Here is a 19,028-nt window from a genome sequence, read left to right as displayed (position 1 = left end):
TTACTATTTCTGTGGAAAATGCCATTTTTGTCTTTGCATTTCCAGCTGTTTTTGACAACCATTTCATAACCTCACTTCCGTAGGCTGATGGTGTTTATTTTGTCTTAGACATGTAGACATCCCAAATTAGAAAAATGAATATGTTAATCCTTTTCGCGATATTGGTTGTGGTGTTTTTTAGCGTCTCTAGACTTTTGCCATTGGTTTTGTCCTGGCTGTTTGAAAAGAAATATAAGGTTCCTCTGAAGATTGGAAAAATCGGGCTTCCCTATTTGACCCTATGTGATATAACGTTATCCAAAAATGGATTTGTTATTGTATTTAGTTTCGCTTCTTAAGACGGCCCTTTTTTGCTAAGAACCGCTTGTTTTTCAGCATATCAGCGAAGTCAGTATCAAAAGCAGTTTTTTAAATTCTGAATTGACAAAACTAATAACCCTTGTTATTAAGGATGTAAATATTAAGGATACGAGACACATTAAGCCTTCTAAGGCCGCCCATAACGTAGAAGAAAAAAAGTTGCTTGATTTTAGGGAGAAGAAAGTACCTTATTTTATTAATAGCTTTGCGCAAGTAAGTTGTATACCATTGCTGTGTGCTTACTTCTTAAATGAATTTTAGTTTATGGCTGTGCATATTTACAATACTTCCTATGTTTCGCTACTAGATGCGGAAACTAGCACTCTGTCCAATACTTTTGTTAGAGAGCTGCATCTGGATGGAAGCATATTAAAAAATGCAAAGTCTCTCTTGGTAACTTTAAACATTATAGATGCCCAAATACATATTGTAGATCAGGTTAGGCATAATCAGCTGGCAGATTTCGGTTTTGCCATTGCAATGGAGACAATTTTGGTGGCACAAGGGCCACTGTCAGTGGAGGCAAGCTTACATAGTTCCCTATATGATTTGCGATGTTTATTAATGGGGTTTTAGAAACTAGATGTTAAAATGTCACACAGCAAAGTGATATTAAGAAGCAACTTTTATTCACTGCTCCAGCAAGCAGACCAGAAACATATGGGAAGCAGTGACGGCAGAAAACAATCATTTTCTGACTCGGAAGATGATGTTCTGGACAGAATTTTGCCTGTTGTACCAAAGGTATGACCTATTATTTTAAAAAGTTGACTCATTATTAATTTTCTCCTGCTTCAGAATTGTTCTTTGCATATTGATAACACATCTTTCAAAGGTTACAATAAATTGGATAAAATAGAGTATGTGTCAGATTTAAAATCTTTGGCTCTCAACTATCGCCCTGTGCAGCAAACTGAGAGAAACAGCGTGCTGTTTAATTTTTATCTGACCGACTTGGTCTTGGAAACCAATTCCGATAGAGCCGTCGAGTTGAAGAGTCTAAATGTGGATGCCAGAGTAGGCGCGTTACTAGAAAACTTCAATCAGAGCTTCATGTCTTACGTTTTAGCTCAAAAACAATGTAATCAACATATATTTGCAACAACACAACCTCATGATCACCTACAACCATAGCGTAATGTGTCGATGGATAACCTCAAATTTTTTGCGCCGCAGTTCTGCCACTCGCGCGACTTCTAACCTCAATCCTTCAGCGATGGTCGCGAAAAAACGCAAATCCATGTTAGAGAACGTTATCAAGGACATCATGATAAACTTTTGCGCCGAAATTTCGAACGTCATGGCCATAGTAAAACTAAAAGGGGACAACACTTCCTCGATCGGATTTAATAAGGTTAGGTTGATGTTGGACCAGGTAGCTGATATTAGGGGAAGTCAGTATAGGTCATACTATGCCAACTTGCTTTTGAACAATCGTCACTGGCAGACGGAGCTGCTCGTCGAGTCGTTTTGGTGGTCTTTCAAAGAGTGGAACAATGACACTCAAATTTCCAAGGTAGTAGATTCAAATAATTAATAGTACTTATTTTATTTTCAATGTACATTCAATTCTCAAGCAAATTCTATAAATTTTGAAATATCCATAGAAAAAAAAAATTGTGGGGCGTGTACGGAGTCGATGACGTAGATGACGTCACGTGCCTGCGAGTTTTCAGCGGGATATTTAAAAACTATTTTAATTCACATTCGCGTTTGGCGAAATTTAGGTTCTGCACGTGTGGGGCACGCCCATTTACCTAGGCATGGCCCTCATCAAATTCTGCACCTCGGAAGACGAGCACATCAAGCTCTATTGCCTTCTAGACACTGTGCAGCTGGAGTGGTCGTTGGAATTGGCCGATTACGCTCTGCTAGCTCTTAAGTGCTGTTTCCGATCTGGGGGGGGTTGATTTTTGTGTACCATTTTTTTAATATTATAGATCGATGATGCACTATCGCATTCCACTGGGCGGGTGGTCTAATAAGAAAGCGACTGACGGTGGATTAACTAACCTCATAAGCAACGTGGTTGTCACTCATTTTAATTGTTTTTTACAATCGCAAAACAACGGCAAGTTTTCAAAGGACCTTAATCAGGATTCGTCGTTTTTTGCACGTTTTCCGTTTTGCAGAATATTTCGTGTCGCGGTTAGACGCGGTAAGCGTCGACACGAGCCTCGAATCGAGCAGCTGCAAGTTCGAAGAGTTTAAACTCTTCACCCTTCAAAATACGGGCGACTACTACACCTGCATAAGGACCGAGGACATTCTCAACTATAAAATTTTCCTCAAAGTCGCCCACTTTAATTACGTCGAGAAAATGATGACCCGGGAGTTCAACTTGTCGCTATTGGACAACATCGTGACGTTTTGGTCGGCCAACTTCCACTTGAAAGCGTTGCTATTGTATAAGTACGTACAGTTTAAGCGAACGGTAACCTAAATTTATCTCGATTTATGTCGAACGCGCGTATTGCAGGGACATTAAGGATTTTTGCACGACTTTTAAAGAGCACTTACCGCAAGCGGAAAACGCGGGCGCGAAGCCAGATAAAATGCCGCTGAACGTGCTCAATTGCAACGTATTCGGCAAAATGGAGTTGAACGTCGACATCAACCGTCTTCACAAGGCAAAGATCACGATAGGTTAGTCGGCGGCGCTAAAAGATATTCTACTACGGTAAAAATTGGTGCGCCGCAGGTGGCATTGATATTTTCGTTGAGAAACCACTCCTCTGACTATTTTTTTTTATAAGAACGCGAAATCAGTCTCTGAAGGCCCCCAGAGACGTCGTTCTTTTTTACCAGTTTTACCCGCACGCGTCAAACAGCACAGTTAAACACGAACAAAGACTTCCCCCCCTCACATACGCGTGGTTTTGTATGTTTCGTTCAGTTTGTTTGAAATTGCGGGCAAAAATCATTGTTGATGGATTTTACGACGACGTTAGCAGTGGCGGCCGCAGTTGCTATTAAAATAAAATATTCTAAAAAACAACGTTCCAAATGGGTTAAACAATGGTTACTCAAGCCAAGACAATTTTCACATGTTAATCTTTTGAATGAATTACGACTAGAACCGGGAGATTGGTTTAATTACCTGCGGATGGACGAAGAAACGTATTTGGAACTGCTCACTTTAGTAGCACCACTGATAGAAAAACAAGATACCTTAATGAGTCTAAGTATTTCACCACATGAAGGAGTTACGAAGATCTTAAATTTTCAGTGGCTAGATCATCCCAGGCCCTTGGGCAAATTATACCAGAAACGTGCAGTGCTGTTTTAAAACACCATTACTTAAAGGTAAGAAAATATGTTCAAATATGCTTGAACAAGGTTCTTTACATGGCTACATGGCCTGTTATTTATAAAATTAGATGCCTTTTTGATCGGTAAGTTTATTTTGGAATTTTCAATATTTAATAGAACCTTTTGTAATACTTACCTCATTGCTACTTGCTTCGTCACCAATATTAGTAACTGTGCTTCCGGGTGTTTCTTGGTCTGTAAGGAATAATAGATAATCGTAGTACCACAAGTGTGGTTTATAGATGTCTTCAGTACTGGAACCAGATTTCTTAGATTGAATGACTTTTTTCAATTCCTTACAGAAGCAACCACGTAAAGAGTCAATTCTCTTTTTCACGGAATCTCTTGTTGCCGAGTTGTCTACTTCTAACTTTTTTATCACATCTTCGTAAGCTTTATTTTTTTTATTTTTATAGATTTAACCTTCCACAGGCACGGATAGTATCTATAGAGTTCTTTGAACTCAATTATAAATTGCTTGTTGTAATTTCTTAAGTCAGTCATTGTAAAACTACAGCAATATATTTTTATTCAACAATACAATTTTAAAATCAGTACTCAAAACTAACACTAATTATTGCTGTGTAAAATAAGTGAGTCGACACTGATAAAAACTGTCCTTAACTGTTTCCCCACCACACACTGACAGACTTGAACGAACGCGTTTAAAACGGACGGTTAAAATCAAGCAGTGGCAGATATTTTTGAACGCCAGCAAAAAGGACAGTTTTTGGCCACACGCTGACCAACTTATCCGCACCGTTGTAACCTGCGGGTCAAATTGCTAAAAAAGAACGACGTCTGTGGGGGCCTTGAAATCGGAATATAATTGCCAACGACGAGCTAGGTTAGTTGCTATAGTCAGAGAATACAACGGTCTGCGCCATTGTTGTTTTCATTTTTGGTGTTTGTGATCATCTTCTTTCAGCGTTTGTTAGTGTTTACTGGACAAACGAAACAAAATGTTTTGGCTAATATACAATAACCTGTGGGTGGGTAAGAAAAACCCATAATTCCAATACTAGAAACAAGAGAAATGAGGCTGTTTGTTAGAAGCGCTGAATTAAATTCAATATATACTAATTATATTAATTTATTAATTCTCTGAAACTGATTTTTGTGCAATTCTCTTACATTTACCGTTAACTGTTTATTGGCTTTTTTTATACTAGTTTTTAATTTTCTTGGTTATAACTAACCAAATTGTTCATAGGCACTTTTCATAATTATACATTTGGAAGGCGAAACTTTCTGCAATTTCTTGACTTGCGATGAAGGAATGAGCATTCTGTCTATAGGAGGTACTTCTTGAGCATTTTTTCCACTTAGATGCATCCTGTGCGATATTTAGTATCTTAAAGTTACATAGAGTCACTTTCCGTGACTTCTACTTTATATGCATTTTTAATAGAGGTTAAATCTATAAGTCTGTGCTATATTTAGTATCTTAAAGTTACATAGAGTCACTTTTCGTGACTTCTACTTTATATGCATTTTTAATAGAGGTTAAATCTATAAGTTTATTTAAACAAACGGTTTGCGGCGATTTACGGGCACAAATTCTGTAACAAATATAGTTGCTATCGTGTCTACCGGGCTCTAAACAAAAACGTCCAATTACAAATTATACTAAGGACGCCGATCCGTGTGCTGTGATACCGCATAATATTATGTATATTATATATTTTGAGAAAATACTGCCGTAAAAATGAAGCATCCAAACATTGACCATGTATCAGCGGCCATGTTGATTTACAATTAGAGCTGCCATTAGTGAAAAACGAAATTTTAAATCTCGCGCATGCGCATATTGAACGGACCTTCTCAAAATTTTAGCATAGGCAGGGCGTCTATGTGTCTAGTAGCTACATGGCGGCGACGTACAGTTGGCCAAGATTATTTGGAAACTTTGAAAAATTCTTGAAAAGCCTAACTCTACTCCTTCAAAAACTTAAAAAAATTTATTGGAATAGGTTGTTCCTTTTTCAGTTTTCAAGAAATGTGCCAATTTTCATTAAAACCCAACTCCTTTTTGGTACTTCCTAATTTATGGAAATAGGAATCAAACTATGGACTAAATGAGCTAGACGGTTTTTCTTAAACATTTGATTTCAAAGGAAATGTTCAATTGATGCAAAGTAAATATGATTTTTAAAACTAAATAAAGTTTAGATTATTTTATTACAATTCGGAGACGTATCAGAGAGTCTTAGGAAAAAATAAATAAATAAATAAATGGACAGATAGATCGATACATACATATTTATTAAATCCCAAAAACTATAAAAAATGTAGAAAAGAACGAGTCATAAAAAAGAAACAAGAAAGGGTAGAGATAAAATTTTCTCAAATACATTCATACAAGCAAAATAAAATAAACAATACGACACTATCCCAAATATGTTTTTTACTTTATTTATGGGCGAAGGAAAGGATTTTTAACACACACACGGGGTCCGAGTTACTTCGAAACTTTGAAAAATTTTGGGATAAGGTTAATATTTTATTTACATAGATAATTTTATACGTCAACAGTTTCAAAATGATGGATATTGTACCGGGGTGTATAATATATAAAATAAATAAAAATAAATAAAGCTTTTTACTAAATAATTGACGAAACAATATTTACAATATTTTTTTCTGAGGAAGATGTTACAGGTGTACTAAAATTACATCTTCTAAGCAAGAAGACTAGATGTAACCAAAAAATTTAATACATTTATTTTTATTATTTATGTTTTTTTTATAGAAAAAAAATTGTCTTTGATTGTCGGTTATTACAGTTATTAGTCAGTAACATTTTCTTTTTCTATTCTTAGATCTGCGTATGATTAAAATAGAAAAAATTGTGCCTTTTTTAATGAAAAAGTAAAGCCACAGGCGGTATATTTTTTAACAAATATATCTTTGGTTGCATTAACACTTTCAAATTTTTGGCGTTAATCTAAATAGCAATTTCCAGCTAAGATCTTTAGGTACCGATGATTTTGAGGCTGACATCCAAGACACAGTGTTGAAAGAAACTTCTTTTTAATTAAGTTTTGGTTCATTCCAGTTTCAAACAAGACCTTTACTTGTACCGAATGTACCGAATAAAATAAAAAATTTTTAAGAACAAGTCAGAATTTCTGTCAACCACGGTAAGATATAAAGACTAATTCATAGAAAAATCTCTAAATAAGAAATACTAAGCACCAAAATATAATGAGTGAGCTGAACATATTTCACGCCCTGTGTTCAATGTTTTAATTTTAGTCAATTTTTGTACTGATTTCAAAAATTGTTATAGTGTTATAATCAAAATTGTCAGTTTTAGGTTTTTTGACGTGACAATTACAAATTTAAAACTTATTTGGACGTTGCTCCTAGATGGCGCTCACTAGTTTCACCATATTTAGATAAATGGAATCATATTTTTCTGAAATAATTTTTTAGCTCTGAAGGTTTTGTGACTTATTTGCATTTATAAGGTTCAAGGTATTTTTTGCGATTTTATTCATAAATACTTAAGAGATGAAGAGGTACAGAGGACAGTAAAAAGCTAATATTTAAAAATATTGATTTCGGTAATAGTAATGAAAATACTTCAAAACAAATGTTGGGTTTCATAATATTTTGATGTCTTAGTACCTCGAGTTTAGAGATTGCTTATTCTTTAACAATGATCGGAAATTTTGACTTGATTTTCGCAAATTGTGACTTTAGTCGGAGATTCTGACTTGTTTCTAAGAAATTCTCACTTATTCCTCCAAAATTTTCCCAATTAAATTCAGTCCTAAAGGCGGATAATTTCCATTGAAGCAAAATTTGGTATGTTTTTTAATGCCGACTTATACTTAGCCTTGTTAGTTTATTATTTAAATTTCAACGCAAATTCAGATAATAGCAACATTTAGACTTACCTGTAAGTTTTTCATTCATTTTAAACGTAATCAAGTGATTCTTGTAAAATTAAAATAATCTATAGTTTAAATTAAAGAAAAACATCAAGCATATGGATTTGAAATTTGGAGGAGGAGTCATTTTGGAGGCATTCCCGCTGCCGCGCTGCAAAGCGCACCGTTACTAAAAAGCAATGTATGATATATATATTTTTTTTACTTTTTCTATGGTTTTTAATTAATTTGGCCCACGGTGTGACGCCTCTTCTTTTGCATCGCTCCGCCACCGTTTTGTTTTTCAGACGACGTCTCATTAACGAAACACTTCGCTTATTACTTGAGCGACTTGAGTTACGCGTTTAGTTCGATCGGAATATCGATAGACGAGTCGGACATATTCGAACTCAAGGGCGTGTCGATCAAGAGACTGCGGAAGGAGAACGCGTACGCGAAAGCGTTACGTCAGGAGCGACGCGAAGCCGGCTGCGCAGACGACTTCAACAATAACACGTTCGTCGTGTTCATAGAGTTGTTCAAGGCCGTGTTTCCGCACGAGCACAATTACGCGGAGGCGGTGCGCAATCACTTCCAGTCGATTTTTAAGTGGCTGAAAATTTTGCACGGCCGGAAAAACGACGGGACGCCCAAGAACCCTCGCTTGATGTCGCCCGATTTCCTCGTCAACGTGAGTCGAAATTCGGAGGGTATCGTCCATGGGGTTATTTTTTTTTTTTTGGATAATACCAAACGGAAAAATGCATGTCGTTCTTGCTATTTGTGACGCAATTAATAGTCAAATAAGTCCCCAACAATCCGTTGAAAATAGCATCTCTATATCTTTATCCTAACCTAAAATATGACTAAAAGAGCTTAACGCCCAAAAAAAGTTGGATTTTGGCGTTATTATAATTATATATTTCATTGAAACGGTAAGCAATCAAAACACTTTGAATAGCATCAGATGGCAACGTGAAAGATGCGGTTGGTCAGATAAAAACCAAATGCTTTTCCACGGAAATATTGATAATTTGAAATGACTTGTTTCTGTCAAAAGATGTTTTATTCATTTTTAAATGGTTGTCCAAATTTTATTTCTTAAATACGTCAATAGTCAATAAAATTATTTCTACAACAATTTATTAGTAACCGGGTTAGCGATTAAAATTAATTTTTGATGAAAAAATAATTGGTAATACTAAATATTTGAAAACGGCGAATTTCGTGCCCTTCGAATGAGACATTAATAATAAATATAATGCCAAAATTTTACTTTCTTTGAGACTTATATTCTTTTAGTCATATTATAGGTTAGGATAAGGACTTAGAGATGCGGCTTTTACCGGGTTGATGGGCGCTTATTTGACTATTTCATGGCAAAAAAGTCCTAGTGATTATTCATTATCCGATTTTTTTTTTTGCGGTTATGTCAGAAAACGCTACCTTGTGGCAACTAACCAATCGGCAGTCGTGTCACTCAGCACTATTTATAGCCTAGGAAAGTTACTTTTTAACCACTCCAACTTTATTCAAATGCGTTAATCCTTTTTGAGATATTCTTGCAGGGATAAAGAGATAGCATTAAACAAAAATCATTTGCAATTGTCTGAGCTTTTAAATAGTAGTTTAACTATGGTTAACGTTACAATTTTTTGTGGAAACCGAGTTTTAAAATTCAAGATAACAATTGCGCCCCCACCAAAATAATTTCTTAGACCGTTCCTCAGCATACCTAATACCGGACGTCGTTGCCTTTAGTGGGACTCCCGGTATATTTAAAAAGTAATCCCAATTTACCGTCTTTTCAAAAAACAAAATTTGCATATGTTAAAAAAGTCAAAAACGAGCAATAATATTATTAAAAAGTGATTTTGCTGAACTATCTTTAGAGGTTTTAGATTTGTTAGACTTGTCCAATGACCTCAGAATATAATAAATGTTAAAAATTAAAACAATATCGTATATACATTATTTAACTATCAAAAAGTTATATCGAGTTAATGTTTTTATTGTTTTTTTTTTAATGTTTAAGTACATGTTACCTGACAACGACTAACTTTTTAATATTTTGGATGCGTGTATAGACAGTTAGTATTAGTATTTTACTTTTGTATACTTGTTCTTACCTTATAATACATTTTAATACACCAGTCCGAGATGCATTTTTAACCATTTTGTCAACCTTTGAGTAAATTCAATAGGAAATTTTGCCCCGTGTGCAACAAAATGTCTGTTTCGTTTTTTTAGGTTAAGGAATTCCTGCTCGAGATGAGCGATGACCCGTTCGAGGTTAGGTTGAGGGACAACTTCGAGCTGCTCGTGGACGAGTACAACGAGAGCGTGAAACGGCAAAAAATGCTGAAAGAGAAGGTAGAACGTGGCTTTTGATTGACTCGCGTCTGAGAAGCCGGATTTTTCAGATTGCCGAATTGCTTAAAACGCATTTGCACATGCCCGCCGGCAAAGTGGAAGAACTTTACGCCACTTTGAAGAAGAAGAACGCCGACATTTACATACAGCGATCGAAGCTAATGTACCAGGCCGCCCCTCAGCGAACTAGGTTGTTCGCGTGGAGCATGGTGGACGTCGAGATCATGGTGCGGGACATTCGAACTACTCCCGCGTCATATGACGATTATTTTATTTTTATAGGTTATGTTGGATTGGAATCAGTTGGATCCCTACGACCGCATCCGGGCGATGGACCCGGACAGTCAGTGGCCGGGGGGCGCGGAGGAAAACGTCGAATTTTCCACGATTTGGTGCAGGCACGCTAGCCTACGCTGCCTCGAGTGGAAATTCCAACTTAGGGACTTTCCGCAGCCCCTGTTGCATATTAAAAAGATTTACTTGTGCGGTCAGATCGCGGGGGCCGAAGAACTCGCCCCGAAAAGAGGTGAGCGGGTTTAAATTGAAACGTTATTTATTAGGATGGCGCAGTACATGTCGATTTAGCTCTCGCCTTCGTCGCCGCCGCCGTTGTTGCCGCCGGTGATGGCCCCGAACGCATCCATCAAGAAACCTATAACGTTGAATATCCATTCTAAGACGGTGCCGATAGGGTCGTCCATCAAGGATAGGTTTTGGCTTTTTGTTAGAGCCGACGTTTCCTAGAAAATAAATGTAGTTTTTATGGGGAAATCTCCCCGGTACGACCCTTTCCTTTGGACAGATTATGACGCGGCGCCTTATAACAAATTTATGACGCACACCCACTATATTTGCTTCTACTTCATTTATTTAGAAAAAGAAGGAATAAAACAGTCAGCTTGGGAATTTATAACGTTAATATCTGTTTCTCTGTTACAGAGTTCTCTGTAAAATGAAGCATTTTGAAATTCATTAAACAAAGAAATGTAGCTTCAAAGTCGTATAAAAAGTAAGAAATCCCCTTTAATCCGCCTCTCTTCTCCGTCACTGTCTAGAGGCAGGTATGGAATCAGTATTATTCATGGACTTTATGAAATGAAGATAAAGTGAGACGGACCTGGTTTTCGAAAATATTTGCTTATACTTTATTCATTTAGGAAAAAAAGGAATGAAACACTCACAGCTTAGGAATTATAATGTTAATGTTTGTTTTTTGTTACAGAGTTCTCTTTAAAATGAAGCATTTTTAAATTAAAAAAAAAAACAAAAAATGTAGCTTCGTGTTAATTTAAAATAATTTTATTTAAATATCATTTACCGACAATATGTTTGCAAATTATTAAAGTCTGTTTCCTTTTCAAAGACCCTGCGCCCTGTATGCTAAACATAATCAATTATTACACTCTTCCCTTAACGCTTCAGTCATATAAAACGTAAGAAATCGTCTTTAATCCGCCTCTGCTCTTCGTCATGGTCTACGGGCAGGTCTGGATTCAGTATTATTCATAGACTTGAAGAAAATTGGAGGCGGACCTGGTTTTCGAAAAATTCAAAATCGTTTGATTAATTTGGGAAGTTAGTCCCTGTCTTTTCATTCCTTGCCGTTTACAGGTACGCGTTCGGGACGAACATGAAAGCGCAAATCAAATGCATTCCCTTCAAACGCCTACCTTTGGTTGCTGATCTTCTTGGCAGCAGCCATCGTCAATTTGGATAAGGACGATTAATATCACCGATATCAGAACCGCAGCAAAGAAATTTGCGAACATGCTCCCTATATTTTCTTCACGAATGACGGTCGATTTTTACACAAATGGAATACGTATGTCGTCGCTCTGGGTTTTCTCGTTATATAATATTATGCAAAATTGCGACCGGGGACATCGTTATCGGCAGCCATCTACATTATTATTGTTCTGCTATTGTTGACACTGATGACCGGAGTAATTAGTTTAATAATATTCACTTGATGACGGTTATTTAGCGCAAATTTTCATCACGGGATGCGTTATGTGATTAAGAGAAGACAACCCCGAATTTTCCAAACCCAATATTCGCATTTTATTTGTTTATTTGTTTTCCGACTTGACGTCACAAGACAGTAAACGGTTGTTAAAGTTAAATGACTTCGTTTATATTGTTCCTCCTTGGGACGTACTAAAAAATATTTGTATGTTTCATTAAATATTATTTACAAGTATTTTCCATTACTAAAACTTTTAATACTTGGATTATAAATAACCTATTTTCCCTGTTTGGTTTTAAGTTGAATTTCCACGTTGTTCTACTGATCATCAAAATGGGTTTTTGTCACAAATTTATTATTATTTTTATAAATTGATTTTTATTTTTATAAATTTAATTATTTAATTTGGCAAACTTAAGTCAATAAAATACCAATCCGCGATTTACGCTTATCAGTTTATTTTTAAAAGTATTCACTCACGGAGCATCCACGATGTCTTCTGACTAAGTACCTTCCAAACATATACTACTCCGTTGGTGATGATAGATAGATAGATGATAGATAGTGTCTTTGGTGTGTCAATTTTGTTTCGCATCTTGTTGGGACACTATAGTACCCTAATAATTTTGTAGTTTTACATTAAGTCTCCTCTTTGCCGGCGTTCCCTTAGGTCTTCAGTCTGTGGTAACGAATGTCGTAGGTGAATTCGTGTTGCGCTCCAGCAGTTTTATATCATTGACATAGTATGGGTTCCATGGATGGTTTTCAAATATGTAAAATTGCAACCAACGAGTAAATGTTACGAAGGATCTTTGTTTACTGGCATGTGACGTCATCGTAAATTTTTGTCAATTAAGATTTTTTTTTCTTGAGATGCGGACTAATGTGCTAATTCTAACTCTAAATTGCCTATAAGTATTGAGGAGTGCGTTTTTATCGGCTTGTTTTCAGCGACCAGATTCGTCACCCTCGATTTGGGCGAGCCCTTCGAGCCGGTCGATGTCGCCCGCAGCATGCAACCGCTTAAATTCTATTACGACTTGAATTGCGAGATCGAGTCTTTCAGTTACGCCTTCGGGCCCTGTTGGGAGCCCGTTATAGCCCAGTGCAATTTGAGTTTCAACAAAATCTCGCCGTTGTCCAGAGATCCCTCGCCCCCATTGACATTCTGGGACAAAATGAGACTGCTGATGCACGGCCGACTCACTATGGTCGTGCAGCAGCTTCAGGTACTGCTGCACGCGTCCCTCGATCCTTACAATACCACCGAGGAGATGGCGCTGACGTGGGAGAAAGTCGTCATGGATTGGACCAACGGTAGCCATGATGAGCCCTATCCGCGTCGAACTACAGGTTTTTTCATTCCAGCAAAACTGGTCTTTAAGGGCGACCTTAACATATTCGTGAGGACCGCCTCTAAATACGACGACGTACAACTGTTGAAGTTACCCAACTTAAAACTGATACTGGGCTTTCAATGGGTGTGCCTGGGCGATCCCAACGACCACCGTAGCGTCGTGTACTGCGCCCCTGACAAAATCCCCGAGTATTCCAGTAACCAGGTTGGCTCCGCCCCCTGTTTAGTCGTTTGCGAAACACGACGAGTGATGTTTTTCAGGTTCACGACTCATTTAGGGCGTTCCGGTCGCAAAACCTGAACCTGAGCATCACGTTGGAGACGAAACCCTGTTCGAGTCAACCATCGAACTCGTGTCCTATCCTACTCCTCTACGGTAGCACACTGAAATGGATCGAAAGCCTCAAACTAATTCTGTCAGGTGGGAGTGCCTCGCAAGTATTGAAATTTGGAAAACGAGATTTGTTTTAGGGGTGACAAGGCCCACACGGAGAGGTCGGATATTCGGCAACCTGCGCCCCAGGAAGCAGCAGCTCAGCCGTCACTATAAAAAAGTCAATCTCCTCGTAGGTTTTCACCAGTTTCAGGTGTGCTACTGGATGTCGTTCGCGATGCATCGAGGCTGCGAACTGTTCGGGGGAAGGCTTTCGTCTAGTTCGGGTGAGTCCCGTGGGTGGAGTACTCTTAAGGCAACGGGTCCGAGCTTCGCCCAAAAAAAAAAATTGTTGTTCTAAAGTGCCTGGGAATAATGTATTTTCTGTGTCTGGCGCCTTTGTAGCCCCAGCAGGTGGTTTGGAGATACAAGAATACGGCTATTAGTTATAGGTTAGGATCGTGATTGTGTCTCTTCTTCTTGAAGACCAACCTGGCCGTCTAGTTTTCTTCAGCTATAAAAAAAATTAACCTCAGAAAAAAGTACACTTTAAAATTACGGGAAAGCGTCATTCATTTATTTATTTATTTAAATTCGTCCCCTTCAGAACATTCTCTGTCGCTGATTCCGATCGACGACGGGCTAAAGCACAGACCGAAGGCGGAGTGGTCCATCGTTTACATGAATTCGGAGCTCAACGACTCGGAGATCTGGTTAAAAAGCGCGCTGGAAGGAGAATCGGAAATCGAAACGCCCAGACTTCAGCCGGTAGAGAAGTGCTACTGTTTATCGGTGGCGAAGGTGTCCTACGGCAGGGAGGCGGTCCTTGGTACCAGTTCGGAGCGTAACAAAGATACCCCCACCCACAGGTTGGTGGTGTACGATTTGCGAGGGGCGTGGACCAAAAGCAACAGGAACGTGGTGTTCGCGTTGTTCGACGCGTTCATGAAGAACCTGGTGAGTCTACCTGCCGGTGGATAAATAGCCAAATTTCATTGGTTTCGCGCGCGCAGAGGATGAAGAAGAACTTATCGACCGAAGCGTTGAAAGGGTTCCGGAAAGACACCAACACAACGCCGCTGAAGAGGAGAAGCGATTCGACGGGAACGCCTACCAACACAGCTATCCAGGCCATCCAGTCAACGACGACGGACACCCCGTCGCCTATCAGCAAAATCCAGTCGGGTCACGCTGCCAACATGCTGCAACAGCTGATCGCCGAAGCCGACAACAATTCGATCGTCTACAGCGACGATTTGTCGGCGGTCTCGCGACAACAGCACTTGCAGGGCGTGCAGGCTTGCCAAGAGGAAGACGTCTTACATAAAAAGTGGCAGAGTAGGTTTTTGGATCGCTTATTTGGCTTGGGAAAAGAAAATTTGAAGAAGGTTTTATTTTTACACTGAGTTTCATACATGGCATTCGTTTCTTAATTGTAGGTTAAGGGGAGTTTCTTCTTCTTTCGGGTGGTAAACAGGCGTTTAACGGAATTAAATTCATTGATTTTTCTATATGAAAGAGCCTTGAAAGGAAATTTGAAATCTGTATGTAAAAGAAACAATAATTTTTATCCAGTTACCATATTTTTCGCCCAAGTGTCGCTTTTAGAGCCGTTAATATAGGTTTGGGTCACGAGTCTTCCTCTACTTGAACTTTGGCAGCGCAACTTTACTGACTCAAGGGAAGTTTTTATAAAACTTTCGATTTATATTAACTGCGACGAATATCAGAGAGTTAAGGTAACATTTAGAAAAAATATGGTAAGGCTCTCCAGTATTAATAAACGGATCTCCAAAACGGGCCGCTACCAGACGTATGACAATTCGATTTGCCTTACAGTTTCCCTGGTCAACGCGCAGGTATTGTTAAAAGGTTGCGAAACGAACGGTTACGTAATCTTAAGCGCCGCTAAAGCCGAGATAGTTCAACGTATCCACAGGCCCGCGTGGAAAGACCGTACCCTCGTCTCCAAAACCACTTGGACCGGCTCGTTGGAGTGCATGCAGTATTACGCGACCGTGAACGCCGGCGATAGCGACGCCGCCAACGGTCAGTGTCGCAACTAATACTCGCGACTCTCCGACATCGTTAACTCGACGTTCTAGAGAACATCATGTGGCTCACCGTCGACAATATACAAGAAAAGGGCTCGGCCGAAATTTCCGAACCCTCCGAAGTGCCCAACATGGTCGGTAGCGGGGTCTCGGTGGGGGCGGTCGTGAGCGACACCGTCGGTCCGAGTAGTTCGCGTCAGCTTCAACGGATCGTCTCGAGGTGTCGCTGCGAGTTCTTCTACGCCGGCTACGGCGACATCAGCGTCGATCCCGAGGGGATTGCGGAAATTCCGCCTCCGCCCCAAGAGGACGTCAGTCCCTGGGACAGTAGGCACAAGGCGGTGGACGCGTTCACTTTGATGCACCACGACCTGGACGTGTGCACGAACTCGTTGCAGTACGCTATGCTGCTCGACGTCATCAACAACCTCCTACTGTACGTGGAGCCGCACCGGAAGGAAGCGCTGGAAAAATTGGCCCGGATGCGGTTCCAGTTGCAGCTCCACAGCGTCGACGACCAGAGGCGGCCGATCCAAGAGAAACAGACACTGGTGCGCAGCACGATGAACAAACTGAGGAGACTCGAGAAGGACACCTACATGGTGAACAAGGCCTTGGAGGAGAGTCCCGAGGATTTGGACCTGCGCCACGAGCTGGATCGGTTGGAAAGACTGGTAGGTGGTCGGCCTGGACGATGTGTAAGTTAAGGCTGAGGTGTTGAGCCGATTGTTTCAGATGCACGACTGCAAAAATCACCTCAACGCGCAGAGCGAGGAGCTGGACATGATGCTGTCCTGCTATAAGGAGACGCAACTGCTGATGAACGCTCGCATGGCCACCACCAGGAGCGACAAACCGCTGACGGTGGTTAGAGCGAACGAGATATGCTTCAAGCACGCGCAGTGGCGGCTGACGGAGGCCGACGGTCAAATCGGCATCGCCGATTTAGTGTTGAGTAATTTTCTGTGAGTATGAATTGCTTCCAACACTACCTTTTACCTTCATAACTCCATACTACTGTTCTAACCTCGGTTATTTCATAAAATCTCACTCTAACCCCAATCATTTTTAAGGGTTTCTCGTCCAGCTGGTTCGCTTATTAGAGAATTTTGCACCTTTTATTTCGATGTTTTTTATTTTATCTCTTGTCTAAAGCGTGCATACTTAATAACGTTTTCCCTTGTTAACCTTTAATGCACTGATCTAATTTCGTCAAGTCGTTTCTATGGTCTATGGTTGTTACATATTTGAGTCAGTTGGCTTGAGTGTACATGTTATGGCAGACATTTAGAGATTCGTTTTTTTTTTTAAATGCAAAATATTGAAACGCGAGTGCAGTTTGACTATAATGACGGCTTAGTGCTGCAGCGCTAAACATAAATATTCTGGGACATGTTCTATCCCTAACATTATTTATTCCCAACTTAATAGAACCTTTCAGTGGAACAACGCCACAAAAATCAAGTTTTATTCCGTAATGACCAATACAGTGACATAAGTATGAAATTTCAAAAGAGGTGCAAAAAGTCCCCATTTTTCAAAAAAAAAAAGTTTAGTAGATAACGCACTACTCTATCAAGCAAACGTTCACCCTAACTTAAATCCTCTCTTCTTTCCGTGCGGTGGTTGATCAAAGGTACACAAAAAATTCGAAATCCGACGACTCCGTCGAACATTTACTGGAATTGGGTTACCTGCGGATGACAAACCTGTTGCCCAACGAAATACACAAAGAAGTCATCTGTCCCACCGAGATCCAATACGATATGCCCATAGAACACAAGGTAAACGTCGCAAGGAGTGAGATAGAGTTTCCCAATGAAAATTTTCTGTTGCAGAAAGTTTTAAGGATCTTTTGCCGGGAAAAATCGCCGGTGGGTGGTATCTCGGTCAAGGAACATTTCGAGATCAACCTGGTGCCCCTCACTATCGGTAACAGTCGAGTTTGTACGTTATTGGTTAGGGATTATGTATTGCGTAATACGTCGTAGGGCTGACGAAAAAATTCTACAACACGATGATGAAGTTCTCGTTTCCCGAAAGGGATTCGGAGAACGCGGATTATAACGATCGGGCCAGCGAAGATGGCGACGCGGAGCCAAAAAACAAGAAGAGCAAGTCTAAGAAGAAGAGCGACTCGAACTTTTACGTTCACATCGACGACGTGGAAAAGATGAAGGTACGTACGCCCCGCCCATGTTGGGTCCTAACATTTAAGGCGCATTTTGGCTATAGGAAAGGGCGGAAAAGAATAAACTCTTTGTGTATATCAAAATTCCGGAGGTGCCAGTGAAGGTGAGCTACAAGGGCACCAAGGAGAAGAACTTGGAGGATCTTCGGGACGTGTCGATCGTCATACCCACTTTGGAGTACCATAACATGACGTGGACGTGGCTGGATTTACTTATGGCGATCAGAAACGATACCAAGAGGGTTATACTGTCGCAGGTTCGATTTTCGTTCCACACTGGAACGAACGGAGGCGTTTTAATTTCGACATTTTCAGGCTATAAAGCAAAAGTTGCAAATTAAACGGAACACGGGCACCGGCGAGGACAGTTCGACGCCCCAGGACGAGGACAAAGCGAAAATGCTACTCGGGTCCAGGCACGTAAGTGACGAGGTCATTTCAAGGTCGATTTCGGATTAAAATAACGTAAAAATTGTTTTTTAGGCGCCCGAAAACAGGAGCACCCGGAAAAAGGTGAGCGGCGTGTTCGGTTTCGGCAAATGACGAAGGGCCGATAAACTATAGCCGGGCGACGGGAATTTTGTAGGTTTAGGCCGCTACGAAACATGAAACGCTTCATAATTTATATTTATTTTCGTAACGATGTGGATAATCGGTATTTATTAAATGTTATTTTTGAGAAATGTTTGGTTACTTGCGGAAAAATTTTCAAAATACGAGGTTCCGGTATTTTTAACCAGATCTCATATAGCTGCTAGATATATAGAGGCCCTTCCCAACGTTGATAATACAGGAATTTTGATGAAAATCCATTTTTCAAAATAAATAAGAACTAAAAGTTCAGATTTTCACGAAATTATTTCGACAACACCGACATTTGATAAAGACACGGTGTTGTAGAAACAATTGTCATGTAAATATATATAATTTCGTGAAAATCTGAACTCTTAGTTCTTATTTATTTTGAGAAAAATATTTTTTAAAATATCTTATTGATTGATAGATCTCCCAACGTTGATAATACAGGAATTTTGATGAAAATCCATTTTTCAAAATAAATAAGAACTAAAAGTTCAGATTTTCACGAAATTATATATATTTACATGACAATTGTTTCGACAACACCGACATTTGATAAAGACACGGTGTTGTCGAAACAATTGT

The 19,028-nt window shown here is 39.5% G+C and overlaps 1 protein-coding gene across 1 annotated transcript; it reads left to right on the top strand.

Moving 5' to 3' along the window:
* The first annotated feature begins 76 nt into the window (after window positions 1–76).
* Window positions 77–18,515, top strand: LOC132699230 (protein hobbit). Its single transcript, XM_060665834.1, has 29 exons — window positions 77–317; window positions 376–573; window positions 622–882; window positions 937–1,104; window positions 1,159–1,377; window positions 1,430–1,876; window positions 2,088–2,242; window positions 2,301–2,431; window positions 2,493–2,772; window positions 2,840–3,006; window positions 7,859–8,241; window positions 9,801–9,923; window positions 9,974–10,150; window positions 10,206–10,449; window positions 12,841–13,206; window positions 13,258–13,451; window positions 13,508–13,667; window positions 13,718–13,906; window positions 14,227–14,576; window positions 14,633–14,957; window positions 15,459–15,668; window positions 15,725–16,347; window positions 16,409–16,638; window positions 17,310–17,457; window positions 17,512–17,605; window positions 17,665–17,852; window positions 17,909–18,121; window positions 18,180–18,284; window positions 18,348–18,515. Exons 1-29 carry the CDS (start codon window positions 135–137, stop codon window positions 18,405–18,407), a joined length of 6,591 nt encoding a protein of 2,196 aa, XP_060521817.1. The 5' UTR covers window positions 77–134; the 3' UTR covers window positions 18,408–18,515.
* The last annotated feature ends 513 nt before the right edge of the window (window positions 18,516–19,028 follow it).

Source organism: Cylas formicarius, unplaced genomic scaffold, assembly GCF_029955315.1.
Source record: "Cylas formicarius isolate icCylForm1 unplaced genomic scaffold, icCylForm1.1 PGA_scaffold_3__17_contigs__length_32017465, whole genome shotgun sequence".
In the NCBI taxonomy this organism is placed as follows: domain Eukaryota; kingdom Metazoa; phylum Arthropoda; class Insecta; order Coleoptera; family Brentidae; genus Cylas; species Cylas formicarius.
This window is presented reverse-complemented; position numbering and strand designations above follow the sequence as displayed.